The following is a 20,254-nucleotide window of genomic DNA, read 5'->3' on the forward strand; positions in this document are numbered from 1 at the left end:
CATGAAGAGAAGACCGACTGAATGCGACATATCCGTATGGCTCTGTGTAAATAGCGCCCCTGTGCGTTTATGGAGTTTCTATATAGTCCTGGCTAATTCGTAGCCGATTTGCTTCCTTGTGTTTTAGAAAGCAGTGTGCTCCAGTGAGTTTTTTGGGAAAGTCATAAATAGAAATAAATCTGGATGTTGCTCAGGTCCTGATTAAGCCAGAAGGAGACATGTGGTGCGCAGCGCGTGACTTGGGATAGGATCAGGTGTTACTTGCATTTATTTGGAAGCGAAAGTGAAAGCGGTTTATTTGCATGGCGGTTTGTTGGAGCTCTGGATGCACGTCTTTGAAACTGGGTCTATAATGATTACTGCTTTTAGTGGATTTTTTCTTGTTCTGGTGTTTTCAGGTGAGCTGCTTTAATGTCTGGTCTTATTTTTTTTTGTCTTTATAGTTAATATGATGTATTAATATGATTACGTGTTAATGTACATACCCCTAACCAGGAAATACTCAATTCAAGTCTAGCTCATGAGTTACTTCTGATTCAAGGCGATTAAAATGAAATGATAATATTAATTTCCTTGTGATCACTCTTTTCCGAGAAAGCATTGAAGGCACAACTTGTTGGAATGTTACTGATTTATCATTTCATCCCGACAATGCCATTGTATTATTTTGTTAATGCTATAATTAACATTTTGAGAAGTTCCTCTGTAATACTCTTCTAAATTGTGATAGAAATGCTCGTGTAAAATGCCGTGTATGCAGATTATCTAGAAACTGAATTTCTAGTTTTAACTGAGGAAAAACTAGTTTAACAGTAATACTGATTTGTGTGAGTGGGCGGGGCTTAACATTTCAGCTCTATGTTTGAGATTATACTTTGGCTGTGAGCTAGACATGATACTGCTGACATTCTGTTTTAGACGATTTATTAACAAGACTGCTATTGTCATTTACACCGATCAGGCATAACATGATGAGCAGTGAGAGGTGAAGTGAATAACACTGATTATCTCCTCATCATGGCACCTGTTAGTGGGTGGGATATATTAGAGGCAGCAAGTGAACATTTTGTCCTCAAAGTTGATGTGTTAGAAGGAGGAAAAATGGGCAAGCGTAAGAATTTTAACGAATTTGACAAAGGACAAATTGTGATGGCTAGACGACTGGATCAGAGCATCTCATGTGTTGTTCTGGTTTCAGCTATGCTAAACCCAAGTAAACTTTGATCTCCACCTGGAACCTACAGTGACATTTTGTGACATTTTGTTTGTAAGCAGGTGTATATGGTGCTCAGGCATTCAATGATGTCCAGTGGTTGCTGTGTCAGTTTCTGGATGAGACGGAAAAAATAAATGATGAGGGGGTTAAAGAAATCAAGTACCACCATCGAGGTGCAGGACTGCAGTTTGGGAATTCAGGAGACAGTGCTGTAAACTCCAATGCTATCACCTTCCTTGTCACAAGTGAGTATATAATTAGCGAAAAACCATTTTACTGGATCAAAGATGGAATATCCTGTATGATCTACCCAAACTTATCTGAACGTGTATTTTCTATATGTTTATGCAGCATCAAAGGTGGATATGAGGCATTATATGGAAGGTGGTGCGGACTCGCTGGAATGTGAGATCCAGAGATATAACACTAAAGGGACTGTAATGCGCTGGCCAGGTTTTGGTGCACAGGAACATGATGTCTGGTTCATATGTAATCTCCGCCATCGTCAGAGCTTGTTTCACCTCACCACCTTTCTCAGACACACACCTGCACAGGAAGGCATTCAGAAGATTGAAATTGGAGACAGAGAGCTTCTGACCACTTCAGGTATTTATGATTAGCACGGCTTTTTCAGGATATGATCTTTCTCTGTTACGTCCTGATAGCAATTCCCTCTTCCCTTTTTAAACAGCTACGATGATTGTCCTGACACGCACACCTGTCATTCATGTGGGCCTCATGAAGGAGCAGACCCTGCACTGTCAGTTCGCTGTGGACCACAAGCAGGCAAGTGTGACCGTGGACTGGGTGCTGCAACGGCATGGCGAGCGCCACAAACTCTTCAGCTACACGAGCCGCACAGGCAAGCATGAAGGCAGCGGAGTGTCTGTGAAAACTCTTGCAACAGGAGATGCCTCTCTGAAAATCCCACTCACAAAGCAGACTAGCGAGGGCACATACACCTGCTCTGTGTTCATCCCACCACTCCACTTCAACAGTGACATTTCCCTCAACATTCAAGGTGAGAAGCTCAAACATGGTTTTTCAAAGCAATAGAATAATAGAGTGTTGAAGTAATTGTTATAAATCTGGAAGGGGGCAATTATAGATCAGCAGAAGGCTTTGTACTAGTGACCTAAGGCTTATGAACCAAATTATATGAGATCAAATGCTGATTTTAGCCAAATTTGCAAAACAGCCTTTGACATACACTATGACCATCACGCCCATATGTGTGCCTTCCTCAAGCTGTTTCCACAAAATTGGAATAACACAATTGTCTAGAATGTCTTTGTATGCTGTAGCATGAAGAATTTGCTTTACTAGAATTAAGGGTATGACAATGGCATGACCCCATGGCATGGTTTACCAAGGTCACTGTGGAAGCACTTGGGTGTCTTGAGCTCCACCTTCAACCCCAGTAAACATATTTGGGATGATCTGGAACACCGACTTCACCCTAGACCTCCTAGAACTGGAACACTGACTGCACCCAATGCTCTTGCATCTTGATGAATACAGATTTCTCAGAGTCATACTCCAAAATCTAGTGGAAAGCTTTCTCAGAAGAGTGGAGGCTGTTATAAAGATCAGCTCCATGTAAATGCTATGGTTTAGGAATAGGCACTTATGGGGTGATTGTCATGTGTACAAATACTTTTGTCCTTACAGTGTAACAACATATACTGATTTTATTTACTTTATAACCTTGTCTTGTAATCTTTCTATAAAGATCATGTTATGTTAGGAGCCAGTTTAAGACTTATAAACATTCGGTGTGGTATAATCAGTCAGAAGAAAAAAATCTCTGGATTTACATAGTAGAAAATTTCACCATGCAAGATTTTTGTAGGTTGCTACACAATTTAAAACATGACCATTATATAAATTGTTATTGTAATTGTCTGTTATTGTTGCTGTCTGTTACGTCCCAACAGAATCACCACGTGTAACAGTGAACGTCGGCACAACCTTGTCTTTAACCCTGGGTCAGGATCAGAAGGTGGTGTGTGATGCTCAGGGCTACTACCCCCTCGATGTGACCATTGACTGGCTGCGAGAGTCGGTGGGATCAGGCCTCCTGCCTGAGGTTATGAAGAACGTTCTGTACTCCAGCCACCGCCACAGTCAGGATGGCACATACTCGCTCACAGCCTTCTTCCTGCTCAGTCCTGACCTTGAGGATTCTGGGTACAAGTACACATGCCGGGTGCAACATCAGTCTCTGCGCACACCGATCCGCAAGAGCTTCACGCTCATTGTCACAGGTAGACTCAGTTACACTCACCAAAATTGGTAAACAAATTGGACCTTGCCCTATTGGAAACCCCCTAAAATTCTACTGCCACTACCAAATGTTTACCACTAGATGGCAGAAAAGTTGTAAAACGTTTAAATATCACATTTGGATATACTGTTTATCTTTGTGTATTTTTCCTTTTTCTCACTGTTTAGAGCCAGACTCTACACTATGGTACCTTGCAGTGTTTGGATTCATAATTGTCATGATAGGAATTCTCATATGGCTGGTGCCCCAGTTTGTTAAGGGTAAGAATTTTTTTTTCTGAAATCATATTACATTAATCAGTTTGTTGTTGTTCTTGTTGTTGTTTATATTAGTATATAAATATGGTTTGAATGTGTGTCTACATGATTTTGGCATAGTGGTGGAAATCACAATGCACCACTATCACAGATATTATGGCTGTATATCATTTTCATTTCATTGTCTGTACCGCTTATCCGATCTATCCTCGGGTGGCTGTATATAATGTCAAATGGATTCTAATTATACTTTATAATGGGAGGAAAAAGCAGTAGCACTAGCTCCCAATAAATATTATTTGTACAGATTTAAATCATTTGTGTAATGTCCAAAAATGTAGTGTAAAGAGCACATCTAAAATGCTTTCATTTTGAGGGCTGAAACAAAACAAAATTAAATTAAATTAAATTAAATTAAATTAAATTAAATTAAATTAAATTAAATTAAATTAAATTAAATTAAATTAAATTAAATTTTTTAAAAAAAGTAAATAAATTTTAAAAACAAATGCAATAAAATTAAATTAAATTAAATTAAAAGTCTTTATCTGTGTCAGAATCATTACATGTGCTGTAGCGGCCAGTAGTGTCTCTAAAAAATATCTATTATTTTAAAATGGTAGGACCTGTAACACATACAGAACATTCAAGATATAAATGATCCAAAATCACTACATCTGTTGATTATTTATATAACAATTATACTGACAAACATAAGTTAAGGCAAAAAATAGTAGAGAAAAAAATGATAAAGAGGCTACATTGGATTATATATGAATATATTTATAAGTATGCATATGTACACACTAAATGCATGCATATACTTACATAAACTAATGCATATAAGCCCAAATAAAACCCTCATAAAAGACTATAAGAAAACTGAAGACTTCTCACTGATACCTGGATAGGGCCTCAAGCATGTGGATCTCATACATCTCTTACTGCGTAAGCTGCTTAAGTTTGGTTTATCTTCATCCCGTGCTTAATTTTTTTAACAGTGAAATAAATCTGTGCTAATGGGGATCCATTAACTACTGAGATATTTTTGAGGACTCCTATTCTAGACTATTTCTGAAATTTAGAGTTGTATACTCTGAATGTCTTACTGTCTCTGGTGATTCAAAAAGTCTTATTATAAGAAAAAAAATAATTGTTCATTGTACTGATCAAATAGAATGAGATAAGTGAATTAGAAATGTTTATTGCAGTAGGTATTGTAGTAGAAAGAAATGTGATGTGAAAAATGTGATGTATTTTTTTTTGTCTTTCACAGCAGAAAGACGCAAGGTGAGTAAAACTTTCTTAATGTTGTGTGTGTGTGTATATATGTCATCAAGAGGAAGATGGATGGTCACAAACCATCAAGCAAAGCTGAGCTGTTTGCTTTTTTGCAAAAAGAGTGGTATAAAGTTCCCCAACAGCAATGTGAGAAACTGGTTGAGATCATGGAGCCAAAACACATGCAAATCGGGGTTATTCCACCAAATACTGATTTCTTAATGTTATTTAGCCAAAGCATTAACACAATTTGTTTATAAATTATTTGCATTTTGTTTTATTTAAGTTATTAAAGCTCTGCAAATACTGCATGATCTTGGGTTATTTTGATGTGATGTCATTTCCTTTAAACATACACTCTAAATAACAATAGTTATATTTTGAATTTAGGAGAAATATTGTCAGCAGTTCACAAAAAATACATGTACCTGTAAGAAAAAAAAACATAATAAAACTAATTATTTTGCAGTGCTCTCTTATTTTTTCCAGAGCTGTATTTTTATATAAAAATATTATGTATATTATTATATAAAGGTTCTTCTTATAGAAAGACTTCTTCCTGGTTATTGGGGTTAAGGTTAGAGTTACGTTCAAGTGTATTAGCTGCATTATTAATTATATGAGTACTAAATGTCCCTGTAATGACAAGGATACATAAGAGTGATAATTTCTATGAGACTACACATGAGGATACGTGCCTGGTGCTTACAAAAATACATTTGAAAACATAAAGCTATTATCTACACTAAGTTTCTAAGGTACTAAATCAGTTTAAATTACTGTCATGAAAATAGGAATTATTTACTGTCATAAACTGACTACTTAAATGAAAAAAACAGTGTATGAGGATTTTCCTGGGCCGACCACACAAATAGTAAAACCAGTGTGTGTGTGTGTGTGTGTGGAGGCATAAGAGCAGATGTTTGCCATGTGTCTGTTTACATTGTATGTTTACATAGTGTCTCCTGTGTGCAGAGGTTCTGAGGGCCCATGCCAAAGAAGTTATAGCTCCACTCCATGGAGACAGACAACACCATATCCCTCTCTCTACCTCTTCCTCCTCCCTCTCCTTCCACCTCCCCTGTGGAACCTGCTACATCTCTGGAAAAGCTAAGAAGTTGTTGTAAAGTTGTCTGATCTCATGGTTTATGAGAGTATTTACAATCACTAATGGAGCCACATGTGAGGAATAACAAAGTCCACTGAAGCTAATTGAAAGACTGTTGCCAGGATGATGTTTTTAAGTAAATTCACCTATTGTTTCTCAAATGAAACTGCTGTTGGAACTTCCATTGTTTTCACCATGGTTCATTAATAATAAAAATAACAATAATTATACGTGAAAGATACTGTATTGTCTACTCATGAGTTCATTTCATGTTGAATAGATTTATCTGCTTTGATTTTATTGAGGCTCAATATTTTAAAATCACAAAATTGTTAGAGAGAATCTTTAAATATCAGAGTGGAATAAAGTGCTATTTGAATGACTTATGATTTTTCATGTTAGTAAGATCCAGAGCTTTTAAATGAAATGAAAATGTTTGAGATGATTAGGACATGTTGCTCTTCTTTCTTCATTTTGGCTGTAACTTGACTCCAATGGCCAGCTTGAAGACCTTTGAGGTATCCTGGCATATGCTTGGCTAAATCCTCACCTCTGCATATGAAGTAGTCGTGTTGCGCCCCTGATACCCTGTTAGCTACCACACTATAAACACTTCAGTTAGGAATGACAGCTGTTCCTCAGTGCCTCTCGGCACATTTCCCTTCTCCAACATATCTGATATCAGTTCACTAAACTATCAATCACTTATCTTCACTGACATCAGTTGTTTCCTGCTAATACTGATAGTCATACTCTCTAGTATGTACTGGATTCTTACCATTGCACTTTAACATTGGTTACTGAAAGTGAATAGCCAGTCGTGGAATGAAAACGTACAATGAACTGCAGATGAACGCCTCAGACGAAAAGATCTGTGGAAACAAACATGCCTGGGGGGTCAGCAGTTGGAACAGCGAAGGGTCAGCAACTGGCCACACACCACAACGCTGAAATGGCTAAAGTGGAAAGGGCTCCTCTGGGAACAGCTCAAATACAGCTTAAGGATGGAAAACTGAAAAGTTTGCATTACATCAGCGAGGCTCTCATCCTGCCATTGCGTCCGTCAGTTTCCATTTAGTCAATTGACATTTTTAGAACAAGTCCATAATAGACTGTTTTGTTTGGAGTTAAGACCCTGGAAAGGCCAGCTCCGCTTAAATCAACCCCCTTGAGTGGTGTTAGTGTGTTCCTGAAGCCGGCTGCACTAAAGAGTCTGTGGTCTTCAGCTCATCTCTTTCTCAGTGAGAGAGCATGTGGCTCTGACTTAATTACAGATGGGGAGGAAAAACAAACAGGCCTGGCTCACACTGGGAGCAGAAGGGAGTCTGTAATAAAAGTCAACGTGTGGCCAGGGAGAGATTGTTTTGTTTCCAAAGCCGGGCAGTCTAGGGCGCACTGCCAGCACATGCACCTGTAAGCCCACTGACATGTGGTAAGTTCTGGGAAAATCACTAATGACTGAATTAGTGTATCGTAATGGGTAGCTAAAGCTTTTCTTGGACCCAGCAGGAAATTTAGCATTGGATATTGACTGTGGAAATGAGCGTATGCTTAAGGTATTAGATCACATTTCATTATGGCGGAGAGATCGGAGATGCTGGTCGGATCCAGGCACAAATAGTTGGGCTTGTGGTTGGGCGTGCACAATAATTATGTTTTCTTTGCCTTTACCAGATGACCTAATACTTTGCTGAAAGCATTTGTTCACCATTTGTAGTAAGTGAGCCATTTATATAATCACAAGCCATTGTATCCCATAAACATTTGCAATGGTTTAGACCTAATTTGACCTCACTAACCTCATTACCTCTCCTTCACTGCTCTGCCCTTAACACATCATATGCTTTTGTGATTGTGTGTCTACTTGTGTTTACTCCTTGCAGTCATCTTGTCCCAATGTTAATACCTGCTTGGGTCTAAGATGAAATTGCCTCTCTTGTTTGAGCATTGCAGTGAGTCCATGTGCTCATCTTGCACTCTCGAGTCTAATGTCCTGAGCATGGAAAAACCTCAAGGTCTGTTTCTTTGTGTAATCCATCAATGGTTTTTCACAGCACTGACACACACACACACACACACACACACAAACACTCCACCCCCAATCCCCTCACTGTCTTTTCACTCTGTTATTGTGGTCAGCCACTGCAGAGACCAGCTGTTACCATGGGAAGGTTGTTTTTGGCCCATGAAATAGCTCACAGATACACAGTGTGTCTTCTCAGTATCTTTGAGGAACTCTGAGGACACACTTTCGGGATGGGATGTACTTCTAAATATGGCTGAAGGCAGCCAGACCTCTGGGCACAGTTTTATTAATGTTCCACTTAAGAAGGGCAAAGAAGAGAAGAACCATTAGGGCTAAACCCACTGAACTACTCTGGTAATAAAATGTATAAATAGGTGCAAGAAACCAGTATGTTCTCACAGACAGTGTATTATGTTAACACATTGAATGTGGAATTCATGTGATGAAATCTGATTCATATGACATTTACAGTATGTCAGTAAGTGCTATTAGTGCATAATTTATATCTATATATAGCTTATTACTTAAAAAAGAGAATGCAAAATCCAGATTTCTGAATTTTAGGTAGGGGTCGCTGCTTTATTATACATTAAAAAGACAATCATATATAAACATGTTATATTCAAATAAGTATATTGGGAACATTCACATCATCACAGCTCCAGGGTCTCCAGTTTGGTTCTGAGCTCAGGTTTCTGTCTGGGTGGAGTTTCACATGTTCTCCCAGTGTTCTCATGGTTTCCTCTGGATCTTTCTTCCACCTCCCAAAACATGCCAATAGTTGGATTGCTTATGCTAAATCACTGCTAGGTGTGAATGACCAGCACCTCATCCAGTATTCCCACCAGAATGTCTAGTGTTCCCATCGTAGGCTTTGGATTCACTACGACCTTAAACAGGAAAAAGCGAGTGCAGAAGAATAAATGAATGAAACAAATTCTCCTCAGGTGATGCATTAAAGATCTAAATGTCTGTTAAGGGTTTCAGGAAATATTCAGTTTTAGCAGGTTCAGTTTGTATGCAATAATCATATTGTATATATACACATTGCATCAATGGCATTTCTATTCAAATCCAGCACAGATGTGAGATGTAGCAGTAACACAAAAAAACTTGTTGAAATAAAAAAAAAGTTAAGTAAAAAATAATGGCAAGTGAAAGACATGGATATGTCTACGTTCATGCATGAGTCAGGGGTATGAAGCCTGCCAAAAATGGTTCCAGATTTTTTATTTTCTCTCAAATGTTTAAAAACTCTAGACACATAGCAATGAAAGGTGAATGGTTGATTGCTCAGACTTCCACAGAGGTCCCTGTTGCTCTGCAGTGTAATTTAAGTACAGCAATCTTACACTCAGCTGTTATTGACCTGATGAAAGATTAGACTGCAAATTAGGAACTCTGAAATGAACCCACCCTCTTTCACAACTCTAATTCAACAGATCCCTCCAACTGAGATTTATCCATAAGGGGGATCAATGTCTGACCTCTTAAAAGATGAGTAGACAACATGACTCATGCTTACCAGGAATCCTGAGTTTAGACAGGTAATATGAACCATATGACTTGCTGAAAAAATAGTAGACTTTAGCTATTTTTGAGAGTGAGAGCAAGAGAGGACGAGAGAGAGAACCAGCTGAGGAGTCAAAGGTCAAGATCAGGCCCCTCCTTTTGTTGTATTCCTCAAGAAGGGTCACATGAAAAAATTCCCAGCCGGTAAAACAGTGAACTGGGATGGAAAACTGTGCAGGCCTTCTGTCTCCCCCGTACGCCCTCAGGCCTCACTGCTGGGAAGTGAAGTCATGCACACTACGTTTTATCAGGCCTCTGAGGGGCCAGCACTTCTTTCTTTCTCTCACTCACACTCTGCATTAGGTTTTCGATGACTTTTTGCCTTTTCACCTTTTTACACTCTTTCTCGGATTCTATTTCAAGCTGTTGTTGACATTTGATTCTTTATTTATTTCGGTCTGGGTTTCGTACACAGTTCTAATCTTTCTCTCTAAAATCGAAAAGCTTGTTCTTATCCTCTGACATTTTTGTTTTGAAGCGAGAATGATACTGTCCTTGAACAATGACATCACCAAGTCCTTCACTCTTCCTTTTTGCTCACAATAAGGAGTGGTGTAAATGAGTATCCACAGAACTGAGTACAGAATCACAGTTTAGAGGCCCAGAGGCAGGGCCAGTTGCTCATTACTTCTGCTCCTATGTCCATAAATCTCACATGCTCTACTGGTTTATATACACTCAGGATGCATTCTTTTCACAGTGGTGCACTGTGTCCATTGATCCTCCTGTTCTATGGCCTGGGGTGAGAGCGGCCCAGCCCTGGATCTCAGACCTACTGCTAATCATTACAGAGGGAGTGTAGGGTGTGGACACAGAGGTAATTGGCTAAGACACAATGTCTCCCTGCTGGGTCCTGAGCTGTTTCCCTTTTGCTATATTTGTCTAAACCATAATGACCTAAGGTAGTTTCCTGCTTTGCTGATAAAGTTGTAGTCAATAAACTTAGCCATACATTAAAGGAATGTGTTGTCACTTTTTCAGCATAATCTCTATGTACCATATCTCCAGTGTGTGCATGTGTCTTACCAAAGACACTAATTTAGGCATAATTCCCTGTACTGAGAAAAAAAATAGAAAACTTGTTTACTTGATTATAATTGCTTATAATGGATGACTAACTGCAGCCTTTGGATCAGTAAGCAACTGAGACCTGAGGGTTACTAACATAAAAAAGTAACAAAGGAAAAAGCCACAGATTTGGTTTGATTAAACATGAACACTGCATTAATTTGGAAAATCTATCAGTACTGGAAATACTCTACAAATGTGGTAGATTAAAACTGTTAGCATGTTCTTTTAGAGTGACAACATAGCTGGGCAGAAGGAAACTTTCGACCAACACTTTGTCCATAGCTCTTCTCTTCCCCCCATATTGATAATCTCCAGCAGGCTCTCAGCCTGACTGTCTTTTCCTCTGTTCTTATCATTAATAGTGACAGACACCCACCAGGCCTTCCTGACCACAGCCCAGCCATCCACATGCAGTGATCGAGCCAAAAGGGTGAAATGGAGGGACTAATGTTGGGTAATTGTGGGGGGTGGTAGTGCATTAGAGTATGCAGATGACATTTTGTTTGCAAATACAAGTTTGTATAGCATGTGGTAAAGAAGATGGCAGACTAACCCTAACCCTGGGGTAATCAGATTTAACGTGCCTATTCTAATGCCAACTATTGCTACAACTGGAGTTTCAGTTACATCAAAATATCCTAAAGTAGCCCCCATCAGTAGTAAATCATGTCAAGCTAGCCTAAGTGGTTCAGTTAGTTAGCATCTCAACCAGGTAAAATGAGTTAGCAGCTTAGTGAAAGCATTAGCAACAACATGAAACATGAGCAACAGATATTTGGTGTTGGGTATGTGTTTTTTTTTTTTTGCCTTATAATTGCTTTAAAACATTATATATTACAAACATTTCAATATTTCAGTTGCCTTGATTCCATTTGTAAATAAAATCAGTCAGTTCTGTCCACTAGCTATTTGGAAATATTTATACGTGAATTGAAGCATGCTAAAATAGCTAATAATTTAGTTGAGAAGAACAGGATGCCATAGTCTTTGTCAAATCAAGGTGTTTAAAGTGTCATTACCTTTACACTGTAATGTTTTCTGGTTATGAATATGAGAGAAAACATGATTTTATTAAAACATAAAGATTAACAAGGAAAATATCAGATATCCTACACTGCTGCTCTTATACAGTAAGTGCATTGATAGTATACAGTAGGTAATATAATATATAGTATTGCACAATATTTTAACATAAAATCTGTACTTTTGTATCTCTGTATATTTATTAAAATCATTTTCCAACACTAATTAAGTGAAGTAAACATGTATTGAACCGTTTCAAAATGATTACATTATCTCAGGCAACTCACTTTTAGGAGGTTTATTTACTGACACTTCCAAACATGAGTAACATGGTTAAAAGTTACTTAGTTAAGTTGATTTTTCTTATCATAGAATTTGCAAATACACAAATGTACTTACCTAGCATCCATGCTAAAGGAATTCCTTCTTATTTGATGCAAAAAAAATCACCCCAGCCTCTAATGTTGCTGGCACATCAGAATAAAAACAAAAATCTGGATGGGCCCGTGTTCATACATGAATAAATGAATTACATTAACTAGGTTTAAACAAGCGTGTAGCTGTTTCAGGAATGATATCATACCTGGCGTACAAGCTGGGCAGATGGTGTTGTATCTCACAGCACAAAAAGAATACTCAGGTGGAAAGACCCTAGAATGAAATCACAGTTGGGCTGAGACTGATGTTGTCCTGTTTTTCCTGCCATGCATCTGTTGCTAAACTACATAATGGTCAATATGCATTTTTTAGAGGAATACTAACTACTAAATTCTACATCTGGTTCTACATTATGCCTCACACACACATCAGTAAAAAAAAAGGTGCATGTGCCACAATTTGTTGTTAGGCCACTTATGAAATCTTAACTAATTTGTAATATTGACCATTTCTATGGTCAATGATCAGGTTTCTGTGTGAGCTGCACATTCTCTTTAAAGCAAAATGGGCATTCTGCTTTTCCAAAGTTGTTACAGAAAATATCATGTATAGTGAAAACCTTCCAAAGTAATTCCAAACAAAAGCATTTTACTTGTGGTCTCAGACTTTTGGATTCACTGCATGTTCATATGTCTGGAAAAACAAATATCTAGAAATATTTTTATTTCAGTAATTCTCTAGAGGATTTAACAAATACATCAGTAACCACAGCAAATCTGCCTAAAAATTCTCCAAATTCTTGTTCCTGTAGGTAAGTGTGCTTTTCTCTCAATTCCATCAAGTTGTTACACGCTGCAGTGAAATCTCTAATCAGTTCAGCTTGAACTCCGGACAGATCGGTGTTAAAATGTTAAATAACCTAATAAAAAATATTTTTTAGCCATAATAACACAACCAGTTGACTTAATCTGCAGTAATTTCATAACTGATGTTAGAGTGAACGGTGCTTAATCAAACAGACAACCTGTTCATGGTTAAATGCCAAAAGTGACTTTTACCTCAGGTGACTGGATGACTGAGGTGCATCAAAAGTGCTCACTTCATTTCTCATTGTTAGCATATAATTCTTTCAAAGAATTTTGGCAGTAATGTTGTTTTTCCAAACAGAGACGAATCTGAGAGCTGGTGTGGATGAGCTCATTTGAGAGGTGCCCAAGAGAGCACTCTCACTCAACTACAGGTGTCAGAGTGCTCAACAACACCTGGCACTGTTCCCTTCAACAGGTGAGCACATGCACAGCCGTCAGTAACGGTGTGTGTGTACAGTGACAGGCTACAGTTTACAATTACTCATCGCACGTACCTCTAACGCTTCTGCTACAGGTGCACTGTCGGACGTGATGATGTACAAGTGTACATGTGTTAACTGGAGGAAGAAGCGTGGTAATTTGTCGCTCCTAAAATGTACTCAGTGAACTGCAGTATAGGAGCACAAAAACAAATTCTGAACTTTCACACACACAAAGGTACATATCTGCAATTTATTCCAAATATAGTCAATCTATTATTCTGCCATATAGCTTTTCTTTCTTATATATATATCTATATTTTTGTGTTTCTACTTGTACGCTTGTTGTTGTTTTGAGTCGCCACAGCAGATCATCCGATCCGCATGTTTTGATTTTGGCACAGGTTTTACACTGGATGCCCTTCCTGATGCAACCCTCCCATTTTATCCAGGCTTGGGACCAGCACTGAGAGTTAACCCCTGTGGCTCGGTTGGTTCCCTGCCCAGGAATTGAACCCAGGCCATGGCGGTGAGAACACTTGGATGTTTGGAAGTGAATTCTGGTTTATATAAATTCTGTTTTTATGTCACCAGATAGTCATAAAAAGCATTTAACTGCACTGCATTGTGTTTTGTTTTGTTTTGTGTGTGTGTGTGTGTGTGTGTGTGTTCTTACAAACACAGCTAGTTTAATTCACCTGCAGAAATCCCTGTGTTTCCCAAACCAGGCCTCATGCTAGTAAATATCACACACCACATGAAACTTTTACAGCAGGCAGCTCTCTTACACAAGCCTTTGTTTTGGCTGTGAAGGTTTTATTAAGCTTGGTGAGAAAGTGAACATTTTCACCTGCTGAAACTACTTGGAGAAAGTGAATCATGCAAAAGCACCAGTTTGGTATTTTATGAAGTCGGTACCTGGCTGCAAACTTTGCAAACATGTCTAATATCCTCATCATTACTAGATGTCTAACAGGCTCTCTCTTGCGGTGTATAATCTGACGTTTGCTGCCAAGAATTAAAGGGGTTTAGATGTCACATATGCCTATATGCCAAAAACACTTGTTGACAAACCTGACAAATTTCAGGTCAGTCATGCAAGAAGTCATACTGTAGTCATTACTGAGGTTTCACTGTTTGTGTTAATAGCCCTGATGGTTTATAGAACGTGTGTGTGTGTGTGTGAGTATGTGTGTTTCTGCCTGAGGCTGGTCAATCTCATCCACCACAAGCTTAAGGGAGAGGATGATGTCATGCTGAGCGAGACTTTCAGTGCTGGAGGGATTTAGTCGGGTTTCAGAACATGACAGTCAGATTGTGGGAACGACTGAAGGATATGATAGAGACATCTTTTGGCTTAAGTTGCAACTATGACATCAGTGCACACACACTGCTTCCCTGAGAACGTGTCATCATCGACATATCGCTATTAGTCTAAACTACCAAATGACTGATGGTTCCTGCTTCTCAGGAAAAGGCTGAATACTCAAGCTTCTGTTTGAAACGCTGTGAAAGAGGCAGATCTGGTGCCTGGTGTATGCATGCTTGCTTTTCCTTATGTGATGATACAGTTCCCTCGCTTTCCTGTATGCAGTCTGAATGAACATTAGTACAATTTCCCGTGCCAGTTAGGTGTTGTCTTCCTTGTAATTTAGATAATAGTTTCTACACAGTCATACACTCTTTCAACATGCTGCTTGTGCACAATTGAGTCCAAAAATCTGTACCTTTGTGTGTCTGGGAGAACACTTAAAAAAGGACTTATTTTAAAATTTATGGACAAAATGAAAACTTACTCCAAGATGTTACATAAAGCAGAATCAACAGAAAAGATGTTTTAGCATGGCGCAATCAATCTGATCTGATAAAGGCTGTGTATGACATTGTTGTAGTAGACTACTGCAACTCGAAGGAACTATAATTTGAGAACACACAAATATGCCGTTAAAGGGTAATGGTGATCATGCAGCTTATTGATGAATATTTATGACATTGAGAAAGGACGATGCAAACCTTTGATAAAAGTTTGAGCTTTTTAAACTATTAATTAATTAATTAACAATCTGGTGGGGTGGCACAGTGGGGCAGTTGGATTTTCTCACTGTATCTCATCAATTTCCTCAGATCTCCCAAAAACATCCCTAAAAAAGTGGCTTGGCTAGGTTAATTTAACTGCCCCTAGGTGCAAATGAGTGTGTGAATGTGCGAGCACATGATACCCTGACATGTGCCCAGTGTTCCCAGACATTCTCCAGACCCACCACAACTCTATCCAGTTTAAATAAATGACTGAGGATGAATGAATGAATGAATGAATGAATGAATGAATGAATGAAAAAATTGTACAATACACCAGGGTTTCTGTCCAAACCGAATGGAAATGGACCGGAATGGATAAACAAATGAATTATTTTGTTGCCACAAGTCTGATAGAAATTTATTCAGGGCACTGTTGGCTTTCAGTGTGAGAAGTTTTTATCTCTGTTGGGATAATTTTACAGAGGATTTTAGTGGTTGAAGATAACACCTTTTTTTATTTATATTAAATTAAATTTAGATGCTTATGAACACATCCTTGGGGCATTTAAAAGAGCAGAAATAGGTTTGATATTACTATTTACTTTGAAGAAATTAACTAACTAAATGCTTTTGTTTTTTTGGAACTTTACTATGAATATATTTCCCCCTCGTAGGCTAATTAAAAACAGAAATACTTATAAAAGACAGTACAAAAAGCACTGAGTGTCTACTTTCATATAAGGCATTAAGCACCATGTGACATGATGAAGAAATTCAATACACAGGCACCACCAAAAAAACAACAAATTCCATTTTTTGCCTTTGGGTAAAAAGGTTTAAATTAGGCTACTAATTTGTTTATATTTTGGGGAAATAGGCCCAATTAAATGTGAGAGGACATATCATGATCTTGCCCAAAAAAATAAAAAACTCTAGCTGAAAACCGGTTTTGAGTTGTGATGAACTGTCAGATACAGTGTTGGCATTTCAACCTCTGGATTTAGTGGTAGGGTTCATGTAATAAAAAAACTTATTCCAGTTTAGGCCAGACCTTTTAATGTAAATACATAAACAGATATGAATACTAAACATGTACAGATATACAAACAAAATCGCAAAATCTTATATGGTGGAAATAAACAGGGGTTACTTCAATTTCTATGTGTGACTGTGTGTGTTTGGGTTCATTAGAGTAAACTAGGAGCCCAGTGTGTGTAGAAGGACAGCGCAGTGTCTGCTTATACCCCCAATTGGAAGCAGAAGAGAAGGACTGTAATTATTTGGAGCCAGTCCTCTCAAGAGGTCATCTAGGCTGAGAGTATGCATTCCTCTGATCTCTGTCTCTTTCCCCCATTCTCCCTCATTCCCCTCTTCTCTTCTCTCTCTATCTTATTTCAGCAAAAAGGTCACCTCTTCTAGCGGACCCCTGTGTGCAACCCCAGTGAGGGACTTTCAGAAAGATCAGCCAGCTGATTAATGCGATATATAAGATGTGTTCACTGGTGTGTCTGTCTTTCACTAGTCAAGTGTGTAATGACTAATGCTGACTGTGTGCATGTAGTGTGTATGTAAGATTTTTTTTACACAACCCCCTGCATTTCAGACCTGCTGCATGAGCAGAGCCTCTCCTGCCTCATAAATCACCTCCTGCCTCTGCCTGTCAAAGGCTGCCTGTGGTCACACATCACTCATTCTGCCAGGAATATTTAAAAAACGTGTCCAAATCACTTTTATCGTAGTCTCGTCCGTCTCTCTAAACCCTCCTCTTACTCCCTCTCTCACCTCTCTGTCTCTTGGCACCATATGTATCTCATTACGTTACGACTTTGAGGTGACAATGACATCATCAACCGGTTGTTATTCTTATGGACGTGTTTGGATGTCAAGGTTTCCATGGAAACGCTGATGTAATTGCTATGCAGGAAAGCGGCAACGATCAGCATGCAGGGAAATAAGCAGAGTAGTGTTTTAAAAGGATCAGCGGGTTGTCGTCGACTCTTCTGGATGAAAGCCACCAGGGCTTACATCTTTAACCACATTCCTTTACTTTGCCCCTCTATGTACCACAAGAAAAAGAGCATCATCTCTCAGGCAAATGGTGTGATAAATATTTTTCTCAGTGTAAACAAGGGAGTACTCAAAAAATGTATGTTTGTATGTCTCTTTGAGAGTGTGTAGAGGCTATTATCAGTGTGTGTATATAGTGTAGCTGTAGAGTATGGAGAGTGGTTTACTGTCTGGTTTTCTATGTATATGTGTAAAAGTGCTGTGACGCAATATGTGGACTTTCAACTGCCCTCATTAATGTTTACTACTACCATACACACCATGCTTCACTTGATCTCTTACAGATGGTGTAAAGGGCTCGATTACACCAAAAGTTAAATTACAGTCTATAAAGGATGGAAGTGTTTGTGCTAACAGTTGCAGTATTTCCAAAAATACTCCATGTATTTATTATTAATAAGGGAACCATGAGTAATTTCAGTAAAAAAAAAAAAAACACTTTAATTGACTAACACACTTTAAAAAACACTTTAATTGACTAACACAGTCAGGGAGGGGCAACATGCCAAAAACATATCTTGATCTATGATATATAAACCCCTTTAAATGTACATGTTTACAAATGAGAAAATACAATACTGGGGGCACAGCAGCTTAGTGGGTAACTTCAGGGTTGGGGGATTTGATTCCCTCCTCCACCCTGTGTGCAGAGTTTGCATGTCCTGTGTGTGCTTCTGGTTTCCTCCACAATCCATAGATGTGTGTTGCAGGATTATTGGCATCTCTTAATTGTCTATAGTGTGTGAATATGTGTATGTGTGTATGTGTGTGTGTGTGTGTGTGTGTGTGTGTGATTGCGCCCCATGATGGGTTGGCACCCTGGTCCATGGTGCCGCCTGCCTTGTGCCCTGAGTCCCCCGGGATAGACCCCATGATCCCTGCATATCTGTGTAGGATAAGCAGTACACAAATGGACGGATGGATGGATGAAACATAATATGGCTAAAAGTGTTTAAAAATAAAACACAGTGAAATTTTAGACATACAGAAATACATTTTTTATTGGGTGCATTACATCAGCTAGTGTTACCATTCTGTTAGATGCTAGCTAACTCTAGGTATCCTACAAAAACCAGTCTAGTGACCTGTACTAAATCTTTAATGTATAAAGTATTATTATACCAATAATCAACCAGTTTAGATTTTTTCCCATGAGGACTTCCTAGCTGGCTTCCTAGCTGTAGCATCCAGTGTTTAAAAAGTGCATAGGACAAGAAGACTGCATGTCTGGGCTATTCTTATTTTTAGTCATACTCGCCCAGAATACAAGTGGGTTCAATAGGACATCAGCACTATTTTGTTCAACAAGCCGAATAAGGAAAATTTGCTTTTGGGATGAAGTTTGTATTAAACAAATCAGCATGCATTGCTCTTTCTGAATCCCACTGCCTTCTACACCACACATTTAGTATCTGCTTTCAGTTAGATTAATTAGAATGAACAGATACTGCCTTTTCTGAATCAAGAACAGACAAGTGTGTGGAAACAGAGACGAAAAAAAGTGCAGCATTACGCTCTCATATAGCTTTTCTGTTAGAGTCAGCTAGTGCAGTCAGCTTGTGGTTAAATATGCAAGAAAAAAAAAAACATAGACACCAGCACACTGTGTGCTCCCTCAGACATCTTCTTAGAAAAGGATAATGATAAGGCTGAGTAATCCGCTACGCAGGAATTTATGTACTTGTTTGTGTCTGCATTAATGCACTTAACAAGCCGAATAGCTCACCATACTTTATTGCATTATGTAAGCTACTATATTTAGTCCAGTTAATTAGGTTAATGGGCAGCCACAAAAAAGAGACTGGTCAAGCACATGATTTGTCAATCCCTGGAACTATTTTTAACTGCTTAGTAATAATAGTCATAATTTTATTGAATTTACTGACATGTCCAGCTATTAGAAAGATGCTGTGCTGTTCCAGTACATGTAATAGAAATACAGCCAGGTTTTTGCTTCATCATATGGAAATCCAATCCAAGAACATTTATATTAGGGATTTATTATGAGTCTGTAAGAGCCATGTGGGGTGTAGAGTTCAGTAACTTGACTCTGGACTAACAAACCAAACCGTCTTCATGTTGCTCAATCCTGTGACATTACATTACTCAAGGAAATGTTATGTCATGTTTTATTTTTATTTTTTTTTGCGGTCACTTCCTCCTTATTTGTCTTTCAGTATTCCATAATGTAGCAATACCTGAGTGAGTTATCACTGCTAAGTGATCTGATCTGATAAGCATGCTCTTTCTAGTCCAAACCTGTGAGGTCCTGCTAGGTCTATGTGATGACGCTCTTCAGAGGGGCCTCTCTGAGTTCATTTAGTTCCACACAGGCAGCTGGGATCAGTTCCTCCTTGCCTCCATACCGCATCTGATAAGAAGCAAGGTAAGGGTGGGAAAAAAAGCCCTGCAGCTTTAGATACAATAACAAGCCTGCATGGATAAGTGCACCATTACGCAGGTCGAGACCTCCCGGCCTGGCTTCTCCAACTCATCTTGCGAGACATTTTACAGCCTGAGCTTAACATGAAAACTCCACGTCACTGCAGGATGGAAATCTTATAACAGTTACACAGAGTCTCAAGCTAGGAACTGAAGAGTCTTCATTCTGTCTTTCACTCCTTATTGTTGAAATGAGGTTTTCTTTCTTCTGACACTGAC

The 20,254-nt window shown here is 38.6% G+C and overlaps 1 protein-coding gene across 2 annotated transcripts; it reads left to right on the forward strand.

Moving 5' to 3' along the window:
* The first annotated feature begins 139 nt into the window (after positions 1 to 139).
* Positions 140 to 6,386, forward strand: dhrs13b.2 (dehydrogenase/reductase (SDR family) member 13b.2). Of its 2 annotated transcripts, none has more exons than XM_058413541.1 (8): positions 140 to 398; positions 1,273 to 1,461; positions 1,568 to 1,822; positions 1,908 to 2,237; positions 3,154 to 3,483; positions 3,671 to 3,763; positions 5,037 to 5,050; positions 6,017 to 6,386. In XM_058413541.1, exons 1-8 carry the CDS (start codon positions 326 to 328, stop codon positions 6,023 to 6,025), a joined length of 1,293 nt encoding a protein of 430 aa, XP_058269524.1. In that variant the 5' UTR covers positions 140 to 325; the 3' UTR covers positions 6,026 to 6,386. The 2 variants fall into 2 exon arrangements, with proteins under 2 accessions (XP_058269524.1, XP_058269525.1); XM_058413542.1 differs by having other exon boundaries at positions 143 to 398; positions 1,276 to 1,461.
* Positions 6,387 to 20,254: the final 13,868 nt, after the last annotated feature.

The sequence above is a fragment of the Hemibagrus wyckioides genome, linkage group LG17 (genome assembly GCF_019097595.1).
Source record: "Hemibagrus wyckioides isolate EC202008001 linkage group LG17, SWU_Hwy_1.0, whole genome shotgun sequence".
Lineage (NCBI taxonomy): Eukaryota > Metazoa > Chordata > Actinopteri > Siluriformes > Bagridae > Hemibagrus > Hemibagrus wyckioides.

Excerpts from the sequence above, each read along its gene's own strand:
- dhrs13b.2 (XM_058413541.1), top strand. The coding sequence starts at position 326 with ATGCACGTCTTTGAAACTGGGTCTATAATGATTACTGCTTTTAGTGGA. Across the intron at positions 399-1,272 it reads TCTTGTTCTGGTGTTTTCAG|CAGGTGTATATGGTGCTCAG; the intron begins GTGAGCTGCTTT and ends TTTGTTTGTAAG. Across the intron at positions 1,462-1,567 it reads TATCACCTTCCTTGTCACAA|CATCAAAGGTGGATATGAGG; the intron begins GTGAGTATATAA and ends ATGTTTATGCAG.